Source organism: Vombatus ursinus, unplaced genomic scaffold, assembly GCF_900497805.2.
Source record: "Vombatus ursinus unplaced genomic scaffold, bare-nosed wombat genome assembly UNPS02012602.1, whole genome shotgun sequence".
In the NCBI taxonomy this organism is placed as follows: Eukaryota; Metazoa; Chordata; class Mammalia; order Diprotodontia; family Vombatidae; genus Vombatus; species Vombatus ursinus.
The window spans coordinates 177,525-192,755 of NW_020952380.1; the positions used below are offsets into that span (position 1 = coordinate 177,525).

General features: G+C 33.9%; 1 protein-coding gene across 1 annotated transcript in view; it reads left to right on the top strand.

Moving 5' to 3' along the window:
* SYNE1 (spectrin repeat containing nuclear envelope protein 1) overlaps window positions 1-15,231 on the top strand; it is a 552,931-nt gene that overhangs the window by 102,759 nt on the left and 434,941 nt on the right. Inside the window, exon 4 of the mRNA XM_027857999.1 lies at window positions 1,153-1,214. Within this exon, the coding sequence (XP_027713800.1) occupies window positions 1,153-1,214 (62 nt within the window). The remainder of the gene's footprint in view (window positions 1-1,152; window positions 1,215-15,231) is intronic.

Consider the following 15,231-nt stretch of genomic DNA (forward strand, 5'->3'; position numbering starts at 1 on the left):
GTGAGTTTGGAGTCACAGAACTAGGACTTGATCTCAGTTTTGATACTACCAATATGAATGTGGGTAATTCATGGCATTTTTCTGAGACTCAGTTTCTCTAGCTATAAACTAAAGGGGTTGAATTAGATGATTCCCAAGTCCCTATCAGCTCTAAATTTATGATTTTCTATGGTTTTCTAAAATGTGGTTCTCTAAAAATGTGCTAAATCCCAGTAGAATGTGAGTTCCTTAAGGGCAGAGACCGTGTTAGTTGCCTATTTGTATCCCGGTCTTTAGTACAGGATTTGGCCAATCATAAATACTTAATAAATGTCTGTTGACAACTTTTTCCTGTGTCCAGTCTCTCCCTTCCCAAAAATCCTCAGCCTGATGGAGCTTTCCACAATTTAGTTCCCGCCTACCCTTTTTTATTTCATAAAATGATGCACATTCTGTTTCAGAAAAAGTGACCTGCTAGCTATTCTCTCTATAAGTCATTCTGCCTCCCAACTCTAGGCCATTGTCTATAATTCAGCCTTTTCAAATTCCTAGCTTCCTTTAAAACATAGCTTAAGTATAACCTCCACTATAGGATTTTTTTTTGATACCCTGAGTTACTAATATTATTGAATTTGAAATTTTCTTATATTATTTTTATTAACTTATTTGTAAATATGCTACATCCCCCCCAGGAGAAAGTAAGCCCTTTAAGATCAGAGAGAACTTAGTTTTTGTTTCTGTGTTCCCTGTCTGGCATTGGGACTTGCACATACATATTAAGTGCCTAAGAAGAGTTTTGAATTGAATTAAACTTAACCTTCATTTATTGTGATTTCTAGCTTTTATAAAATGTCTTAAAATATGATAATACCATAATACATGAAGTAATTTGTCATAAGCTTGACATATTACAGGAAAGTTCAAAGTCTTAGTGTATATTTATCACATAATATAGTTGATGAAATTAATGCATATTAATTGTAAAATAATATAATTGATGAAAACCCTTTGAGGTTGTTCTTCCTTTACTTTCAAGGAAATTGCAAGCAAAAAATGAATGAGGAGAAACAAGAATTGCTTCCTGTAGATATTTATTATGATGATGTTTTCTATGCTGTTAGCTCTTAGTGGCCTTTGATAATACTAATAAGTATCATTATCCTTCTTTTTTAGATGAGCAAGAGATAGTGCAAAAACGAACTTTTACAAAATGGATCAACTCTCATCTGGCTAAGGTACTAAATACTATAGTATTTTAATTATACTTGGTGCATGATATGAAGAAAGTATTATTGCTACTTACTCAGTGGAATTCATGGTTTAGTCCAGGTCTATGAAACAATGCAACCTATTGGTCAGCAACCAACTGGTCAACAAAGAATAATAAATAATAATCTTATATATGTATCTATCAAGGATAGTTTCTCTGTGGTCAACTTTGTAAATCTTTGTCAAATATTTCAGCATAGGATCTTTTCTAAATCATGTGCTTATTAGACATAGATTTACTAATGGGAATATTTTTTTTTCTGTCATTGAAACTCCTAAAGTGATACATAGAGCTTGATTAGAGTATTTCAATTCATCTGGATGGTTGTAAAAACATCACAAAAGTGTTGCAGAAGGGCTACACCTTAGCCCCATGATCCCTTGGTCCAAATCATTCTCACAATGGAGCTTCAGGTATTCTGACTTCATCAAGTTTTTAGTAACTCCACACATACATTGTAACCTGGTTTTCATCTATGTTGTAATACATGGTTAATCATGACCTATTTGGAGGAAAGCCAGGTCAGTGCAAACTATCAGTGCAAATAATGAATACCCTTAGCATTATCCAGATTCACACTGCGTATATCTATTGCACTTAAACCAATGACAATATTTTATACAATACTTTGAAGAGCGTTAATGGGGAGTGATTTGTTTTGTGGGGGGGGCAGGGCATTGTTGGTCATTTTTCTAACTATTTGGGACCTAAAACAAAAATTACCTCAGAAGTTTTTGTATTTCATTTAGAAAAAACAAATACAGACTTCAAGAGAACCTCTGAATTCATTCTGTCAGGATCTTTGGGTTGAGGCTATCACCCCAAGACTGACAGGAGCAATCACTTGAGGTAACACTAAAAATAGTTTCTGAATTGATGATGGGGGACTGAGGAGAGGAGACTTCTCATAATGCCTCAAAATCCATTCTTTTCTTTCTCATTGCCATTTTCTCCTTTTGTATTTTTTTTTAGACAAGCAAAGGAGAAAAGGGAGAAAGTAGTATGAGATAAAGATCCCTCTTCTCCATGTGGCCATGGTGGTTGCTTGGGGTCCAGAATAACAAACAAATTCTGCAGCTTTGGAAATACTTCTTTATTGGGGTGGGGAGGAGGGAAGCAGGGCTTGGTACAGAGTTCCCTTGAGCTTATCTTGGCAGGTTTCAAGGCTGGGGATCATTTGTATGGGATGTTGATAAATCCAATGTATCCAAATACCTAATGCCTACATGAGGATAGTCTGCTTGCATGTATGCAAATGCCTGTGCATTTAATGTGGGATGAATTTTCTTTTAAAAAATGTAAAAGGTTTTCACTGTATTTTCACTCAATTAGAGGTATAGGAGGGAGAGAAGAGTTTTGCTGTTTGAGAAAAAAAGTTATTAAAAAAGAAAAATATGAAATGGTATTGAGTTGTTATAACTTGGAAAGCCCTTTCATGCTTTTTCAAATTGACAATGAAAACACAATGAAAAATGGCAGAGTTCCCCATTTGTAGGACATATAGGACAGATTTATCATTACTTCCTCTTAGTCTTATTAGCAGGTAAATATTTCATGAACTCCGGATGAAATATGATCTGTCTTTTTGATTGGACTGCAGTAGAATATAGTTGCTGCTTGTGATTCAGCAAATTGTGTCAGGCATGAAATGACTTTCAACACTCTTGAAATGGTATCTCATTAATAGAAAATGTTTTTTTAAATTGTATTTAAGACTGCATTTTAGTTTAATATGTGTAAATGTTTTTAGCGGCTTGTATTCTTCTATTCCTAAAATACTGAAACATGGTACTAAATACTTCTAAGATGTTTATTTTTATTAAAAAGATTTATTTTGATTTGTAGCATAACTTAATAATTTCATTCTATTTCATGTTATTTGAACCCATTGTGTGTTGATTGCCTGTTTTGATAAATGAAAATACTGTTTGGAAATTGCATTGAACTTGGAAGCAAGAGAAAGCTAGGCTCAAATTCCATCTCTGACACTGAGTGACCATTGGCAAATTGCTTGATTTCTCTCAGTCTTAATTTTCCTTACCTGCACAATGAAGTTAATAATAATAATAATTGTAGTATTCACCACAGAGGGTTTTGAGAATTAAATAAAATAACGTATTAAAGTTCTTTGCAAACCTTAAGGAGCTAAAGAGTATCCATCACAACAACTACTGCTATGACTGCTGCCTCTACTCTATGATAAATGCTGTTTTTCTCACTGCCCCAAGAACATTACATGTTCATTCCTGGTCATGCTGTTCTCCATCTTCTGACTGGAATGTTCTCTCTTCTTCAGAATCAAATCTTACTTATCTTTTAAAGATAACACAAGCTGTATTTCTACCATGAACTCTTTCATAACCAAAAGAGAACTAACTATGTAATTGGAGAACCTAAGAAAAAATCCTGCCAATTGAACTTATTACCTGGGACCTCACATTTATCTTACCTCCATTTTAGTTTGCTCAGCTACAAAATGAGGGAGGTAGACCAAAGGGCCTCTAAGATCTCTTCCAAATCTAAATCTATGAATCTAGCACATTCATTTATATCCCTATCCTTTAAATCAGTCACTCATTCAAGAATTATTTTTTGAGTCATGGTTTTCCTATATTAAATACTTGTGGGGAATACTAAGAACTCCCCTACAATGAAGTTCTATACCACATGGATGAGTATTTCATCCTATGTTGTCTTGTACTTTTCATTGTAGTTTTTTGTGTGTTAGTTTGGTGTCTCCAACTAGATCACAAGCTCCTTAGACTCAGTCATTCAACAAAGAAACATCTATTAAGTGCCTACTATGTGCCAGGCATGGTGCTAAATTTTGGGGATACAAAGTAAGACAAAAACTCAGTCTCTGGTCTCAAGATAGTCTTTATAGCACCTAGCACAATTTTTTACAGAGAGGTTACTCAAAAAAAACTTTTTAAATAAAAAAAGTGCTCATCAATTGAATACTATCTTGCTCTTATTTTTAGACAAAAAAAGTTCTGTGCAAGTAAGGTATATGGCCTGTGTAAGCTATTGTCATTTTAAGCATGAGTCACTAATCTGATTCCCAAATTAGCCTTAGATTCAAACTAGTGTCTGAATATTTAGCTAGTCCCTATCACAACTAGCCAATCAGGGTATCATTATTTCTAATTTTATCTGGCTAGCAAAGTAGCGATCTAATCATAGAATCACAGAAGGCATGTAATTCCTTGCCTCCAAGATAAACTCCACATGAACTGTCTCTGATGCACTTTGCTCAGATTATTCTTAAATGTCTCTCAGGAAGCAGAAAGAACAATCTTATGGTCTTCTGCAGGACTAGTTTAATATGTCACTATAATATTGATTTATAGTATAGATATTCCTGGTTCTAAAAAGTTAGAATTTTAAGGTAATTTATGTATAGTTTAAGGAAGATATTGATTGAGGGAACATGTTTTCATCATTGTAAGATGAAAAGCATAAAAGAAACTTTGAATAAGGATGTGGATCAAAAAATAGACAATACAAAAATTTCAATCTTTAAATATTCCTGTGTTTCAATATGAAATACTGAAATGCTGAAATGTGAATTATGACTACCCAGGATTTTATACTTCATAGTGACAAATTTCCATCAAGTCCCACCACCATGGGGTGCAACCAGAGTGGTTAAGCTGCTGTTTACAATGGTCAATCTGGGATAGGTGAGGGTTGCTGTGAGAGTTTAATGTATGTTAACATTATCAATAGGAAAGCCAGTGGTCAGGGAGGGAAGCAGCAAAAGACAGGAGCAGAGGAAAAACACAATCCAGGTGTGAAATAAGATGACATGTTGAGAGTAGACATGAGGGAACAGACAGTGAGGGAAGTGGAACAGAAAAGCCAAGAGTGAAAAAAAAACTAGGAAGAAACAGAAACTAGATTGGTCATGGTGGAGTTAAGGTGTTATTTAAAAGACATATCTGCCAATGACCTTCTTTTGGTCATGAATGAGATGCTTATGTTTTTGTTATACCCTAAAGCAGACTCTACATTGAAAACCAGGAAGCAGAAATCATCTCTATCCATACTATGCCTTACTGGAGTCCAAAGTTTTAGCTTAATGGGGTACTATTACTAAATGTTTCCCTTCTGTACCTGAATATTCTAATCAATATAAGAATATGTAAGCTCCTTGAGGGCAGATACTAGTGTGCGTGTGTGTGTGTTGTGTGTTGTGTGTTGTATGTGTGTGTGTGTGTGTGTGTGTGTGTAAGAGAGAAAGAGAGAGAGACAGAGAGAGAGAGGTATGTGGTATATGTGTGCAATTTCGTTTTGTATCATATGTACTTCATGTAGTACCTTTTATATAGTAGATACTGAATTTTGGTTTGGATCGCTTTTTGGTTTGAAAGAGAGAAGGGACGGTCCAAATGGAAGACAATATGACTCCATACCACTATTTTAGATGTATTTTGCCTCATCTAGAAATGGTGAGTGTGGATCCAGGTTGATCAGACACAGAACAAAAGTGAATCATTGTTTGAGTTCAACATGTATGTATATGCTCAGTCATAAAAGTCACTACAGGAGGAAAATCTATGGGGAAAAAAGTACATTAGGGGAAGAATTAATGGTCAGTAATAGCACTGCAAAAAAGAAAAAGAACAAATAAAGAGTTCCAGTGAAGCATTAAAAAATATAGCAGAACCAACTAGTTCAGAAGGGGACACAGACAAGCAGAGGACTTTTGTTCCTATAATGTTAAATTTAATATACACTTAAAACTAAGTGTCGAGTTCATAATTGTGTATACAATCCTCTTTTCTGTTCATCTGTGTGTTTTAAAATTTACATGTTTATGTATGTGGAGTTCATAATAAAACAGAAAATTGAATCAAAAAGGCAAAGCAAAGACTTAATTGTCAGTGTTAACCTGTAACTTAAGAAATCTTTGTGGGATTCAGCTTCATAGGTAACTTCCAATTGAGCATGACACTAACTTCTCTTCCACCCCTTTATAGGATATATTATGCTTCAGGAACTATATCTCTTCCCAGCCAAATTCATGCCTTTCTAGTCTGAAAAGAAATGTTTGTCCCATAAATAGGTTAAGATAGCTCTGAGAATTCTGGTCAGGGTCTTGGGAATATATTAATGTACTATATAGAGAAGAGAATCATCTCTTAGTCTGGAGAATAATGGAAAATATCATTCATGAAATACTGGAAGACTGCTAGAGCATGGAAAATGCTTGAATAGTATCATAGTGGATTTGAGCCGCATCCAAGGTCTGGTTTGTAGCTTTCTACTCAGGTTTCTTCCTTATCTGGATCAAATTTAAGTTCCCTAGAGATACAATATAATAAAAATATTAAACCTATAGAAAGTCAGGGATTAACAGAACAAAGTATCTACCATATAATTGTATTTAACCCTCCAAAGCTATGGCACTTCTGTTACTATTTCCTTCCTGTTTCTCCATGAATAACTGTAAGGCCTCCACAGGAAGTAGAGATTGCTAAATGAACCCCAGATACAGTTGCTATTCAGAGTCACAGAGGTCAAAGTTCTTGGGTCCAGTTCCAAAGCAGAGATACTAGGTTAAGATCTGTGTCCCCTGAAAAATGTTGACTACACAGTTACATAGTTTGAGTCCAAGCATATGTTATTAAAATATCTCAAAAGCCCTAATACTTATTGATGAGAACTGGGAAAACATTATTTTAATGTTGGAGACTGGAATGTTCTATTGGAAATGACAATACTATATATAATAGCATGATATGGATACCAGCAAAACATGTTCCCTAAAATTAAGGTGCTGTAGAGGCTACCTTAAGACCACCAGGAATAGGAAGTAGTATATCATGTTCATCATGAGTATTTCATTCTGAATCTCATTATGACTATTCAGAGCTTATGTTTCATGGTTCAAAAACCCTGACCAGAGAGGGGCAACCCATCAGTTGGTACCACCACCTATCACCGTATATGCAAATTTATCTCTTTCCTTTCTCCCTCCATCATCTCCCTCTGAATTAAAGTCTAGGATGTTCAGGTAAAGTTGTATAAACACAAACTTTGATGGGGATAGGAATTACTGTTGTGATGGCTGAGCAGATACACATATAAACATGCGTGCATGTGTGCGTGCACACACACACACACTTTTTTGTGGCTATCATCTTGCACTCTGAGACACAGAAAAAGTATACAATCAAGAAAACTCAAAAACAGGTCTTAAAAACCCTAGATCTGTCACTATTTAAGCTTTGAGGAAGTTAGTAGAAGTTGTAAGTTCTTGTGTTCCATTGATAGCTGATGAGATGCCATATCCCCTCTAAATGGGGCCTGTAGGTCTCAAAGAAAATAATTCCTTTGTTACAAGGAGCTCTTTCTCCCCATGCCATTATTTTGCTCTGTTGGTTTTGATTTATATGAGAATATAGGCCTAGAGCTGCAGTAATTTGGAAAAACCACCAGCTTGAGAGAGGATGGCCCTGATAGTGGAAATCAGTACATCAATCTATGGCAAAGATGTTGGTTGTGCAAGTGACAGTATCACAGATTCTGTGAATTCTAGTCAAAACTCATTGAGAAATTACTCTTGAGCTTCAAGGAAGCCTCTGCCTCTGGGGCTCAATGAAAAACCTTTTGATATTTGAGTTGATCTGCTGGGGTTGTCATTATTGTAGAGAATCACTAGATAAAGTAGCATCACCATCCCAGGAGCCCTAGGGAGCATGACTAATCCTTCATAATATTGGGGGTACCCAATTGGAAGATGGCTTCTACTTTATGTAGCTTCATTTTTGTCCCTTAACAACATAAACAACATCCTAAGAACTACATTGCATATTTTTTTTAAAGCTGGCACTTTTTGAGTTTGACACATGGCATATGCTGACATCACTCCTTGAGGACTATGCACACCATTTGGTCATGCTGGGAAAGATTTTTAGAGTAAATCAAGATGTCACTAAAGTACATCACCAATTTTCAGCTCAGCAGGTTTTGAAAAATGTGGTTCATAAATTTAAGGAATGCTGCAAGGGCAAATAACATGATGTATATTAATACTGTGAAACCAAATTTAGAACTCTGTCTTTTAAACACCTCCATTCTGAATCCTTATCATATTGTAGGTCCCCTATAATTCTAGCTTGCTGAATATTGCCAATTGTCCTATTGCAGAGGGAATGGTTGCAGAAGATAATAGCAGTCTTGATAAAATAGTCATGACACAGATATTAAAATGGAATTTGTGTATATGTGCACAATATTTATAACAGATCTCTTTGTTATAACAAAGAACTGGGAGATAAGAAGGTAACCATCAATTGAGGAATGGAATACTATTGTGCTGTAAGAAATGATGAAAGGGATGGTTTTGGAGAAACCTGGGAAGATTTATATAAACTGATGCAGAGTAAAAATGAGAAAAAGGGAAACAATTTAAACAATAACAACAATATTATAAAGACAAATATTTTTAAAATACAAGTACTCTGATCAATCAATTACCAACCACCATTCCAGAGGACCACATATAAATAATGCTTTATTCCTCCTAACAGAGATAGACTCAAATTGCAGAATGTGACATAGATTTTTCAAACATACCCATTTGTATTTCTTAAATGTGAATATTCTTGCAAAGGTTCTGTTTTTGTTTTTTGCTGAATTTGGGGGTAGAGTAGAAAGGGAGAGGGGATCTAGGGATGGGGTTGCCCTCCTCAATAAAGAAAAGTTACAGAAAGATGTTTTTTTTGAAATGAACAGAAGAGTATATTGCTGCATAGTCATGATTATTTTTTGATCTGCCTAATTTGTATAATCATATTAAGTCATTGCTATTCTGAGAGGAAGAAAAGAAAAAGGTCCTAGTTTAAGCTTAAGACTTTAATTGTGTATTTCATTATAATTTGACAATATTCATTGAAAATATTTTTCATAATCAGTGTTCTGTGGGAGGACTTTGTCATTTATTTTGACCTTTGTACCAACCAAAGTAATAATAGCTAATAATAGTAGCAACCCTTTAAAGTTTGCAAAATATTTTTAAGTGTTATTTTATCCTTGCAACCCCCCTAGATAGGTGCTATTATTATCCCCATTTTAGAGATTGAGAAATTAAAGTAGATAGAGGTTAAAGAACTTTCCCAGGGTCACACAGCTAGTAGATGTTTGAGGTTAATTTTAAACTCAGATCTTCCTGATCCAGTGCCAGCACTCTATCCAATTGTACTACTAGCTGTCTCTATATAAAACATGAAAATTAAATAAAACATGAACATTATTTAGTTCTTTTGTAGGGCATGGTGCCATTTTGAATATTTCCAAATTTTCTACAGTTTATGCCTATAATGACAGTTTTTTTTCTTTCCCCCAGAACATTTCCTGTATTGGTGGATATAGGTACCATCTCAGAACCTTGACTCTATTGCACTAATTTAAGGCTGTTTTATGCCCTTGGTCACTGATCTTGGTATCTTGACCAGGTCTATGCATATAAACTTAGGCCAACAAGATGGTGTAAGGAAAGAAGCAGTTGTATGAACATAGTAGAAAAGGCCTATCTTCTGAATGAGGTCAAGAGCAGAACTCAAATAATATTTGATGTTCATGATATTTGGAAGGCATGGTCTAGCCAATAGACCTCATGGAGAGATGATTCCTTTGGAAAGCAAGTTCTTCGAAAAAAATTTGCACTCTCTATCCCTAGTGTCATTGTTCTGAAGTAATTCTCTCAACTAGATTAAGAAGAAATTAATATCTATATATGAAATTTATATGGCACTTGAAGGTTTGCAAAACATTTTACATGTATTATCTCATTTGATTGAGCTTATATCTAGTCATAAGAAAGTCTTGCTACTTCCAGGTGTTTAGTACTGGAACTGTGAACATACTAATGTGAACAGAGTTAAACTATGGAGGGCTAGGCTGGATTTATCTGTGTCTTGTCTGTGACCTGGGGCACATATAATGCTAAGCAGTCAGTGGTCCTGCTAACTAGACAGATTCAGAACCTTAGACAGCTCCTACATGCATAATCAGTAATGCAAAACTTAAAATTATGATCTGGACTCTTAGATTATGGAGGGGGTGGAGAAGAGGAGGGGGAAACATCATAATTTTACTTTCCTGCAAGGGAAGGTCATTTACATTCTTGTGCTGTGTTTCAGTGTGTTTGATCAGATTGTTCCCTGGGTACTGGTAGGAAAGTGAGTAGGGGCTAATAGAAGGTTCAAGAGTTAGATCATTGGATCTGCTACTGTTAGATATTTAATTTTATGATTTATGATTTTATAATTTGATATTATGAAAAGAATTGAAATGAAAGAAAAAAATTGAAATTGAAAAGTGGAAAATTGGGGAAAAAAGAATTGAAATGAAAGAAACCTTAGGAAGTGCTGTTTAATATTTATATTAGGAAACTTGTAGTAAATTAATTTTTAGTAGTTCTCTTCAATTGCAAAGTTGTTTTAACAAATTATTTGCTGCTAAATAATAAAATAAACTCCAACTTTTACCAATGGCATTATATTACATTGTAATACTTCTGCATTATAAATATTATGACAACAGTGAGATGAGACAGAGTGGAAAAGGAGAGCACAATCTGTTCTCAAAGAAAGCCCTTATTAAAGTAAAAATGCTTACATAAGCAGAAAGATATAATCAAGCCCCCCTTTTTTTTAGTTTTCCCAGATGTGAATTTTCCAAAATTGGTGTAATTATCTGGGTTTTTTTAGTTTTGTTTTGCTTTCAAAGCAAAGCATTCATACTTCCAAAATATGTAAAACATTACAAATTAAAATATATGTCTAATGTATTTATCCACAAAAAGAATGCTATTTGTTTATTTAATGCACCTGATAATTCTTTCTAGAAATTGAGAGTATTATCCCTAGTATAAAACCTATAATTTTCTGAATATTAAAGGAATTTAAGCATATTAAACTTTTTAATTCCCAAATTTTAAAGATGCCTGTTGTGGTGGCACATACACCTGTAATCCAAAGTACTAGGGGTGGCTGAACTTTGGAATTCTGAGTTGCTATGGGCTAATTTGATCATGTGTCTGAGCTATTTAGCATTAATATGGAAAAGTGGGGGGGGGCAACTACCAAGATGTCTAAGTCAGAGCAAACTGGCCCACCCTGGAAATGGTATAGATAAAATCTCCCATATTGATTAGACTGATTAGATTGATTAGAAAGGTAGGACCAAACTTGTGAATAGCCCACGGTATTCATAGCCTAGGTGAGATAGGGAGACCAAGTCTTTAAAACAAAATCTTAATTTAATGAAAGAAGATGAGGTACTTTTAATTAACCCTAGATTGATAATAAGATAGAATTGTTAACTTTAAGGGTACTGATTCATTTTCAGTTGGCCACTAATAAGCTATCTCAAAGATATTTCTAGGTTGAATTTAAGCTTAATCTTTTCCCTTGTCTGTTCTGATTAACTTGGTTGTTGACCATACAAATCAATACATTAATTGCCCATAAGTGTTTTTATTTTTGTCCTTCTGAAATGAATGCCTGAAGGGAACATAGCCCTTAAATTTCCCTTTCATGAATGGAGGTAGTATTTCCAGAATGTATGTCTCCAAGTGATTGTTGATAGGAAAGCATATAGTGTTCCACTATGATGACTCAAAGTACACTACTCTTAGCTCTTTGAATATATATTGCCTTAGACAAACTTTATGGATCTTAGACATGAGGCCCTAAGAACTGGGAATGGTGGGATATTGAGGGGTCTGTATTTTTTTTTAAAAAGTGAAGTTGATATTTAAAATGATTGTCATTAGTCCTCATGAACTTTAACTCTCTAAATAAAATAAGATTCTAGTTGGGAAGAAGATCTGAGTTTTAAAGCAGTGAAGTAATTGTCTCATTTGTTGGAAAAAACTAATTCTTATCACTGCTTGGTAGATTTTGCTAAATGAAATCATCACATAAATCAATTTCTCCTTCTTCTTCTTCTGTTTATTATTATTATTATTTTATTATAAATGGTATACTGGATGCAGACTAGTCTGCAATCCAGAAAGACCTGGTTTCAAATCTTGCCTTTGACACACATTAGCTTAGTAGCCCTTGGGAAGTCATTAAACTGCTACAGGCTCTTGTCAACCTTCTCATTTATAAATTGCAGAAAAGGTGCCAACTTGCATTGGTAGAAAATGTTTTTTCACCGAGGAAATTTTTATACCTGAGAAATCACTGTCCTTATGTCCATAAATCTAATAACCACAAAAATAATAAAAAACCAGAATAAAGTAAAATCTTACCCCACCCCTAACCCTCAAGTTTTAAATAGATGAAACCAAGTGAATTAATAAATAAGCAAAAAATGTGTTTGTTCTGAGTCTGTTTTCAGGCCTTTCCAAAGTTCTATTCCATTTGGCCTGATTTTTCTTCCTTCTTTCTTTTCTTCTTTTTAAATAATTATGTATACAATTTTGGTTTTGCTGATTTCCTTTATTTATTTTTATCAAAATACTTCCTTATATGTTTTATGTTTTAATTTTTATACCCTTATTCTATCACATTAATATGCTGCGATAATTTATCTATTCTCTAAAACTTCTCATATAGATTCTTTTAAAATTATTTTCTAGAGATTTTTTATTTTTTACTTATAATTGAGATAGAACCTTATCAATGGAATTCCTGAGTCAAAAGATAGGGTCAGTTTTGTGACTCTTACTGTATATTACAATATAATTCTCCTTAAAAAATTTTACCACTTGAAATTCATACCCTAAACATATTAGAGTGCCTGTTTGCCAACAACTTTGCCAGCTTTGGATTTCATCATCCTCCCTCTTCATATTTTTGCTGTACTAGTATATGTAATTTTGTCTTGACTTAAATTTCAAAGATTATTGTGGAAGTTGAGCATATTTCCTCATGGTTATTGTTTGTTTTATTTTTTACATTGTAAATTGTTGGCTCATCTCAATGTCAAAATTTGGAAATGGATCCAGGAAATCCATTTTATAACCATTAATCGTTATACTAATTATCATTTAAAAAATCTTTTAGTGTAATTACTTTCTTGCCCAACAACATCTTTTAAAATATATTTTATTCTAACATTTCTAACTCCCAAATAACCAACTTTGAGAATGTATTCTTGGTTTTTTGTTATAATATGCTGAAAGGATGTTTATTACATAGAAAATAAGTGCTACCATTCTTAACCGTGGTATTTTTCACTGCTAATTTCAAGCAGGACTAAGTTATTCCCGTAGTTACATTTTGGATGTTTTCTCTGAATTAACAGATAATGGCCTAAGCCATTGAGGAACAGAAAATCATGATTCTTTGAAAAAAAATCAAAGAGGAAAGGAAAAGGAGTAATGTTCTACCTTTGCCAAGTGGCAATGGAAAATAATTACACTGAAGTGTTTGCTTTTTTAAAACAAAGAATGAGGTAACAACAGCTTTAAATAGAATCAGAATTCAAACAGACTCATCTTCTTGAATCCAAAGCTACTTACAATATTAAATTGTGTTAACATTAAAATGTTTAAACTATTTGGACATAGAATTCACTTTACTCAGCTACTGTTTGTTATCATAACCCAGAATTTATGAATCTCTTAATTGCAAGCTTGGAAATTAGTTTGACAATTTGCTAAAGGTGTAGAATAATCTCTATATGTAGACTTTTCTCTCTATTCACTGTGCCCTGTATTTATGCTTATTTTTTTCAGCATACAGCTGTGTCTGCTATTTAGTGAGCTTTATAAACTAGCTTTGGCCCAGGGTTTCCCCCAAAATTCTATCAGCCTATGGAATGGAGTCTACCTAAAACCAAATCTTCCAAATTTGACTGTTGTTTCTTGTGGGGGGAGGGTAGACCTGAGCTAGGTTTTGATTCTCACTAGTACCTGACTTGGGCATTGTCCACCTACAGTTAATGAGGGGGTGGATGAGAAACAAATTGTAGTATTCGAGAAAAGAAGTTTTGTGACAGCCTCAGATTGTGAATCTGAGTCATAGCCAGTGAGCGCTCACTCTCTCATGTTTTCAGCACTGAAATGAACTAAATATAAGGTGGTGATATCAGTATCTATCATATCTCTTCAGATGGCATTTGTTAAGGGAATACTTTTGGGCATACTTGGGGGAAAAAACTTTGAATCCTGCAAAAAATATCTATTGAAACAACTTCCTATAACATGAGATAACATTTGTAAAGCATTTTGCACAGTGTCTGGCATATAATAGGTTTTTTAAAAATAAATCCTTTCCTTTTTGCTTTTTCTCTATATCTATAATACCTAGCACCAACCCTGTCACATAAACAATAATTAGTAAATGCATAGATGATGTTTTATTTAACAGAATCAAATCATATTTGGAAAATACTTTTTTTAATTTAAGTACTATTTAGAGAAATATAATGATGTAAATACATATGGAGCATATTTAATGCTAATTAGTATGTGTTACAGAGTAGACTAAATTAGGTCCAACTTTTATGCTTTTAGAAAAAACTTTAATTAGAATATTTTGATATTTAAATAAAAATTAAATATTAAATATTTGATATTTAAATACTTTTAAAAAATTAAATTGGAGACATTGGACAATTCATTAGTGACAATATTTTATGATATTCACATTATGCATTGATGGTGGCAGAAAACATAAAGAGAAAAGTTTGGACTTAGGAAGACCTGGGTTCAAGTTCAACTTCTGATATGTTTTGTTCATGTGACCGCGGACAAGTCACTTAACTTCTCAGGGCTGTAGACTCCTACGTTGCTGAGCAGATGCTAATCTGCATTGACAGAGGGTATTTCCTCACTGGAAGTTCTCTATGCAAATGAAATCACAGACCTGGACCAAAAAGAAAAAAACAAACAAAAAGTCCTTCAGCACTGAATACTTTATCCTGGGGTAAAAGAGTATGTCTTGAATTTAGGTGTTATCTGAAGAAAGAGAGGCAGCATGCTGAAGTAGAAAGAGTAATGATTCTAGAGTTCAAAT